The sequence below is a fragment of the Periophthalmus magnuspinnatus genome, chromosome 15, assembly GCF_009829125.3.
Source record: "Periophthalmus magnuspinnatus isolate fPerMag1 chromosome 15, fPerMag1.2.pri, whole genome shotgun sequence".
Lineage (NCBI taxonomy): Eukaryota > Metazoa > Chordata > Actinopteri > Gobiiformes > Gobiidae > Periophthalmus > Periophthalmus magnuspinnatus.
The window spans coordinates 19727989-19735746 of record NC_047140.1 but is presented as its reverse complement, the minus strand read 5'-3'; the positions used below and the strand labels follow the sequence as shown (position 1 = coordinate 19735746).

The following is a 7758-nucleotide window of genomic DNA, read 5'->3' as shown; positions in this document are numbered from 1 at the left end:
CTTCTCTTTTAGGCTACAAAGCAGACTTATTTAGACTACGGGATTTTTAAAAGACCAACATAATTTGGGTGTTTATAAGAAGAATTCCTTTTATGGACAGCCCCTGGAGCGGCCCATGCTAATAAACTAGATGTGGTGTGAAGAGCAAAGCATATAAAGAGTGTGATGTGTAAATGTCTTGTCTGATTTCACAGAACACACATTAAATATTGCTAAAGCAATTTTGATGTATTTGCTATTCTGACATCTCTCAATTATCTTCAACAGAAGTATTTGTTTGTACAATACTGTAGAATCCAGTTTGCAAATTCGTAATGTGCACATTTATTTATTTATTTTTAAAAGTTATTATTTTGATGATGATGATGATGATGATGATGATGATGATGATGATGATTATTGTTGTTATTATTATTATAATTACTATTTTTCTTTTTTCTTTTTTTTCCAAGAAAAAAACAATAACTGAATATACTGACTGAATAAAAACAAGCACAGCTTGTAAACCTCAGGGGCGGCACCAGACCTGTGGTCACTAAGAGCAATTTTGATGAAAAAACTTGCTTTTGGGAGATGAGTGAGATGAAAAACAGCATTTTGTTGTGATCACATTTTGTTTAGGAAAAAGTGAAACTTTGTTATGAGATTCTTTGTGAGCTGTTTGGCAAATGTCAAATGTGTCAAAACGACTGAGAAAAAAACAAAACAAAACGGAATTTATTTGCTGTATCTTCAGCGCAGTTTCCACAAGAGGGCGCCATTCATCTATCACTCATTTGAGGTGCTGAAAGGACACAGTCTTGGTTAACTGTAGCTAATTGGATCCAATTCTCTCTAAACAGAGAGTTTATCTTCATAGCGTGACCAATTTAATGAGCAAAGAAAAACGCCATAGGGAAAGTAAATGGACCCGAGCCTACTGAGTATCAGCCAAAGTTTTCATTGTAGCCTTTAGTGATTTTGATAAGTGTCGGTGGTGTTGTCTGCAATGAGAGAGTCTTACGCAGGTTAAAACGTGTTCTGTTTATCTGCTGCGGATAAACACGACAATGGGGTGGAAATCGGGAGGTAATATGGCCATCCCAGGGTATTATGCAGATGAGCCGCAAACGGCATGCCCGGGCAACAGCGCTGGAGACGTGAATGGGAAGGATTGATACCAGATGTTCATTGGGACAGTACGGCCAGCCAATCAGAACCGAGGCTATTTGGTGAGTAGGCGGAGCTACAGTGTATCTACTAGGCTCAACATTTATTCTAACAGGTAGTTCAAAAACTAAACAAGTCGAGTAGCATCACGGAGACGAAGGAGTGAAAAGAGAGATAAGACAGCGGGGAACTTTACGGACTTTTCTCTGTATTCTTTCTGGATATGCACATGACATGTTGAGCAGAAAGGGCTCCAACGCGGGGATGATGGCCGTGGCACCATCCGGAGTGGACCGGACCAGGGTCGGTGAGCGGCTGCACGCTGCTTTGGCCGGGCTACAGGAGCTTCATCTTCTCAGGGACAGGCAGAGCGAGATGGTTAGCTGGGCCCTGCGAGTGGACCGGGAGGAACCGGTCACCTCGGTGCAGCACAGCCCGGAGGACCCGCGGCTCCTGGGGGCCGAGGAGCAGCGGCTGGAGGCGACACTCACTGCGCTCAAACAGCAACTGGTACGACAATTATAGCACAAAATCCTGCATTTGAGAGTCACATGCGACAATTGTTAAATGTTCTCGTCAGTCAGCTTCATTACGCACGATAATGCATGCTTTAGGTTACTGGACGAGTTTGTTTGGTTAAGACTTGCAAAAGGTACAATAGTGTCCTGCCATATGTGTTGCTTTCATCTTTTACGCAAATTATACCCATTTTCAATTTAACTTGTTCAACTAGGCTCATGCAAGAAGTATTTCTACCCTGCATATATTATTAAGAGTCGCTTTTTTGACTCACCTCGGACCATTTAAAGACTTGCATGCAGCAGTGTATTATGTTTATTTCTTGATTTGTGAATCCTTGTTTACGCGGCCTTGACCAGCTGATGATAAGGTCGCGTGTAAAGTCTTCAACAGACGCTTTTACGCACGGGTTTGCACGGTTTATTTTACGATCAAATAGCCAAAAGGTCTGCAGACTATCCAAACATAAATTTCCCTTGCAGCCTAATTGGGTCAGCTGATTCTCATGTGCATTCGCTTCAATTATTACCAGCCCCACACTTTAATGCCCTCAGCTGGGGGTAGGAAACGGGATAGTGTCATAAATCAAGGTTCACTGCGGGACCTGGGGGACCTTGAGATGTGTGCGTGCGCGTCCTCGTTGCGCGTACCCGTGCAGTCTGCAGGGGGTTATCCGCAATCATTAACCACTAAGAAATAGGAAAAGAGAGCATTGTGAGAACTGTTTACTACGGGATGTGTGCGTGCAGTCAACTCACTGGAGGCCATAAGGTTTTCCGTGACTGACTTTTTCCAGGTAGCTTGGGGATTAAGGTGCTTATAGAGTACAGTGGAAAGTTGTACACATACTCATTATCAGATAGGGTGTAATTGTGTTTTGAAGACTTAAAGAGAAAAATAGCACTGTTTTGGAGAAGGTTGTATTATTTGGAGCTATGGCATAATAAAAAAAAAAACTAAGACTTTAACAAATTACTATTATTTGTGGTTTATTAACTAGAGGGCTCACAAGTAGCATTTTAAAATAAGTAAGTGACAACAAATGTTAAACCCCAGTATTATAATTAAATTCCATTATTAAATCATCGGAATTATCTAGCTCAGTGTTTCTCAAACTGGGGTACATGTTCTCCTCTATAGTTAGAGCAAATTTTGTCCATTTTTTTATGTTTGAGTTAGCTTAGGACTTCTAAGGTAAATTTTTAGCCTTTTTTTAGACTGTTTAGGACTATCCCTAGTTTGCTCCTGGAATATTTAGTGTATAGGTTTGGTTTAAATCTGGTGGTGCTCAGAAGGCCAAATATTTTTTTTGTTGTTACTTGGTATGACAAGTTTGAGAAGCTCTTTTTTATTTTCAGAGGTCAGTCACGTTATTTGAAGTCCACTGTAACTGTAACGTTACATGCATTTCCTGAGCTGTAGTGCAAACAGAGTCTTCTTTGGTCCCAACCCCCAGGCCCTCTCCTCATGCTGCGTTTACACAATGACCAGACCTGGCTCTCGCTGTGGGGGAGCAATGAGTTACCCACCAACCAACAACCAACCCCTGTCCCGACCCAACCCAACCTCCCCATGTCCTACTGTGGTTAATCAGTAGCCACAGCTGGGACGGCTTTGTTTTTGGATCACTATACATTAAAAGCATCATTTCAATGGACCCCTAATAAAAAAGTTCCTAATATACATTTTCATTGAGCTTCCTGTTGCATGAAAAAGGAAGTATTTATTGGGCTTGGAGTTAAAAAGGTTGTTTTTTTGTTTTGTTTTGTGCAGTCTCGCCTTCGAAAGCAGGATGTAGGGCTGAAGACTCACTTGCAGCAGCTGGACCAGCAGATAAATGAGCTCAAGTTGGATGTGAACAAAGTGTCCACAGATCAACAAGAAACAGACAGCCGCCCAAGTTCAGGTATTGGTCATTTTCAGCATCTAGAATAAAATATTGTTACACCCCTATATGCAGGACAGGAGGCAGTTTGCTGTATTGAATGCATCTAGCCTACTGTATTGATCAAAGAGGAACATAATATCCACAAAAGATGAAACAGATCATTTATTGAAAGCATCTTGTCCAAAAAGAGGTATATTAATGAAACATATCAAGTGTAAGGTCAATGATTTCTATACCACACAAAAATCAGCAAATTTACAATATTAAGTTTACACTCCCCCCTCTTTATTCAACTTTATAGATTTATAGAAAGTTGTGATTTTATCTGAAACCCACAAATTAGTGTTTTTCAAAGACAATAAAACAAATACCCTGATACAAGCTCCATTATCTGGCTATCCAATTACACTAGAAAGTCAGTGTATTAACAATAGTCATTTACTTTTCCCCACTTTTAATTTAACAGGGCACGGCAATAACAAGTTATGATGTTATCTGATACCACACACTGAACCACATGTGTTTACTTAATGATGAGTATTGCATCATAACCAGCCATCCCTCACATTCTGAAAGCTATATCTCATCTAATCACTCATCCCTCTGTCTGCAGGTTTTTATGAACTCAGCGATGGCGGCTCCGGATCTCTTTCCAACTCATGCACATCGGTGTACAGTGCGTGTATGTCATCTCCGCAAACAACCTTACCAACAAGCCCTCTGAATAATCACAACGAACCACAAAACCAGGCGGAGGTGTCTCGTAGACGCTCAGCAGATGAGAGCACCACCCAAACCACTGCACCAAGAGTGAAAGGCGGGCTACACTTAGGCAGCAGTCGAATCCGTGCCAGTACTGAAAAGGCTCGCCCAAGACCAGTGTCAACAGGTAACCGTCCCTCTATGACTTTTGTGAGGTTTGCGTGCTAATGTAAACCCTGTAATTGTTGGAACCAAGCAACGGAGGGTGTATTTTGAAGCTTGATTATATATTATGTCAACCGTGTGTGACCTAAGAGAATAATGGTTATTTACGTGTTGTGCCTGTTGGTTTCAGGTGATCTGGATAGGATGATGGGGCAAATGCACAACTACAACAAGCCAGTGGATACAAGCAAGCCTATCGCAAGCCAAAACGTTCAAGCAGCTCAAATGGACTCAAAGTTTCATAGCAATCTCGTGTCACGTACTGGAGCAGAAATATATCAATATCCAAGTCCCCTACATGCAGTTGCCCTACAGAGTCCAATCTTTTCCCCAAACAGCGAAACCTCCAATAATGGACTTTTGGAAGGACCCCCTGTAAATGCGAGCAACTCACTCCAAAGACCAACCAATTATGACACTAAAACATTGGGTTACATTGACAAAATCCTTCAGCGTAGCTTCAGTAAACTCAGCTTTGAATCTGGCTCGGACACTCTCTCATCCCAACACTCACACAGGAAGCAGTCAGACGCTGTAACAGTATTTCCTGAGGTCTCCCAGAAAGAGGTGTCATCCCTACCACCACTCCCCCCACATCCACCCCCGGTCCTGGCAGCACCAAAGACCACAAACGTTGTCCCAGCACAGGCTAACGACCAAAAGAGGCTCTACCCTAGTCAGGAGGCAGCTGATAACACAAACCAGTACAAACAGTTGCTAAGAACCCACGAGGTCTCACACTGCCTGTCTTTCCCAGCTGACACCCGCGAGTACAGCTCCGATGAAGTCACCACCTCTACCCTTAAAAAAGCCAACAAACTTCCAATGCAGTACTCAAGTTTGTCAAGAAGCCATTCGGATTATAGAAGTAGTGATAACACAGAACCAAGACATGACAGGAAAGGGCACAAGCAAAGATCAGTTATGTCCCAAAGTTCTAGCACAGAAGAGGGGCACAGTTTTGAAGCCCCCCATAGCACCTCTCCACAATTTGTCCATGCACAATTCGTCCCAGCTGGCTCCCAAAGAGTTAAAGTGCGACAAGCAGATCGTAAAAGCAAAAATGTAAAGCTTAAGAAGAAGAATGTGGAGAAGCCAAGAAAGCAACAGCAAGGTTACTCCTCTGGTGAGAAGTCAAAGGATTCAAGTAGCGGCAAATCTGATCATAAGAAGTCTTCAAAGGGTAAAGTTCTGCAAAAGTCGCACGCTTATTTATCAGATGAGCATAGGCGAGGATCAGGGTCAGACTCCAGTCACTGTAGCCCAGGATTTATGTACACACAAAAAATCCAAGCTAAACCTCCAGTGACTGCAGCTGTCAGCAAATCTACCAAAACCCATCGCAAACCCCAAAATATGGAGTACGAGGTTGATCAGAGAAAGAAGCGACAGGCAGACAGACAAGTTGACGCATACCAGGCACAAATGTCTTATCGCCAGAGGTCAAGAGAAGCCACGGCCCCAAATATGCACATGGTTAGGAGTGTGAGTTCGAGGACAGGACAGTGGATGCAACAGCCCCAACGGCATTTCCCAACTTCTATGTCTGTGAATTCTTTCCACCAAAATCTCAATGCTAGATACCCCGCTGCACCGTACCACGTGACAAGCAGATACCCGCCCCGTTGTGAGTCCGAATATTCCGCAGAGTGTGCATCTCTTTTCCATTCAACAATTGCAGCTAGCAGTGATGGGGAAATGAGTGACCATACAACGAATAGATTTGGAGATAGTGAGTCTAGTCAAAGCTACCAGTCATTTTCAGACTCGGATAGCAGTTTGTCTTACGATGAGGAAGATGAGTTCCTGGATGAAGATGGAAGTTTGGTTTGGGCCAATGCTGCTATGGGACCTACAACTGCAGGGCGCCCAATACAGCAACAGCAACAGCAACAGCAACAGCAACCCCCACCCCGATCCGCTCCTTCCACTTGCCGAATTAAGGCGTCCCGAGCCTTAAAGAAAAAGATACGAAGATTTCAGCCGGCCTCTCTAAAGGTCATGACCTTGGTGTAAAGCCAAAAATGCACTGTAATGGGAGAGACTTCAGAAAGGACACTTCAAATCATACTTTAAGGACTAAACCAGGGGTCAGAACTAATCCAAGACAACAACAGAACCACACCATCTCTACATCAGGACTATACTGGGCTAAAATCAGGACAAAATATTTCTAATTGTACATGTCGTTCTATTTTAATAAGAACTGAGACACATATAGGACAGACTTCATTAAAGAATAACCTGTTTGTTCAAAATGCCTCAAATAATCTGATCATGCACTATTCTGAATATGTTAATAGGGTCTAAATTGAAACAGCACACTGTATAGTAATAACATTTATATCATAATTATTGTAATGTGTAAATATGTATGATCTCTTTTGGTTGCATTTGTTTTCAATTTGTCAAATATTATCAGTACTTTTGTGTAATCCAATCTTTTTTATTGCAAAGTGTTTATCTTTATTACGCATTTGCTTTGATTTTAACTTTGTGCTGCAAAATAAACAGGTTTAATATACATAAAATTGCCTTATTGTCTATCTGTACCCATATGTTGGTAGGAAAGCTAATTAAACTCGCTATTATCTTGGGTCGATCTATGGAATTAGTAGCTAAATTGCAGTGCACTCCAGGGACCTGCTTTGAAAACCCCCCACTTTGCTGAAAATGTCTGACTGAGGGAAAACAGTTTGGCTCAAATAGCTTTTAACAGCTCCTTATCTAGTTTCCTGAGTTGTTAGTTACTTTTTCAATTATCAACCCAGACAGTAATGTTTAATTAGAGGGAGAAGCTTATCAGACATCCAGGCAAACAATCAAGTCCTAAAATTCACAGTTACACTCCAAACATTAATGGCAAAAAACAAATAGATACATTAAGTGACTTCAATTTGAAATAATTATCGTTATATACTGTTTTGAGTCATTTTGTTAGATTTTAGTTAAAAGTTGTATTCATGGGTTTCAACTTGCTGTTCATAGGCACCATTTTGAGGACTTTTTCCTCCTTCAAAAGATGTAAAATTGTAATTTGAATAGCTTATTGACCAGTGCTGATTTTTCATCATCATTTCATCATTTTTCATCTCTGACATCCATGAATATATTTTTTACACACTGATGCAGCTTTACAAATGAGGATAAAACAATAGCACATTTAAAAATAACTTCAGCTGCCAAAAGTGCTTTACATTAAAAGTCAACAAAAAACAAACATACAGACAATGTGAAACACAGAAAAAGAACAATAGCAATAACACCAAGACATC

The 7758-nt window shown here is 41.3% G+C and overlaps 1 protein-coding gene across 1 annotated transcript; it reads left to right on the top strand.

The window, feature by feature from the left end:
• The first annotated feature begins 1266 nt into the window (after positions 1 to 1266).
• Positions 1267 to 7289, top strand: dact2 (dishevelled-binding antagonist of beta-catenin 2). The gene is made up of 4 exons (XM_033980266.2): positions 1267 to 1659; positions 3442 to 3574; positions 4170 to 4445; positions 4614 to 7289. Exons 1-4 carry the CDS (start codon positions 1384 to 1386, stop codon positions 6497 to 6499), a joined length of 2571 nt encoding a protein of 856 aa, XP_033836157.1. The 5' UTR covers positions 1267 to 1383; the 3' UTR covers positions 6500 to 7289.
• The last annotated feature ends 469 nt before the right edge of the window (positions 7290 to 7758 follow it).

Excerpts from the sequence above, each read along its gene's own strand:
- dact2 (XM_033980266.2), top strand. The coding sequence starts at position 1,384 with ATGTTGAGCAGAAAGGGCTCCAACGCGGGGATGATGGCCGTGGCACCA. Across the intron at positions 1,660-3,441 it reads CTGCGCTCAAACAGCAACTG|TCTCGCCTTCGAAAGCAGGA; the intron begins GTACGACAATTA and ends TGTTTTGTGCAG. Across the intron at positions 3,575-4,169 it reads AGACAGCCGCCCAAGTTCAG|GTTTTTATGAACTCAGCGAT; the intron begins GTATTGGTCATT and ends CTCTGTCTGCAG.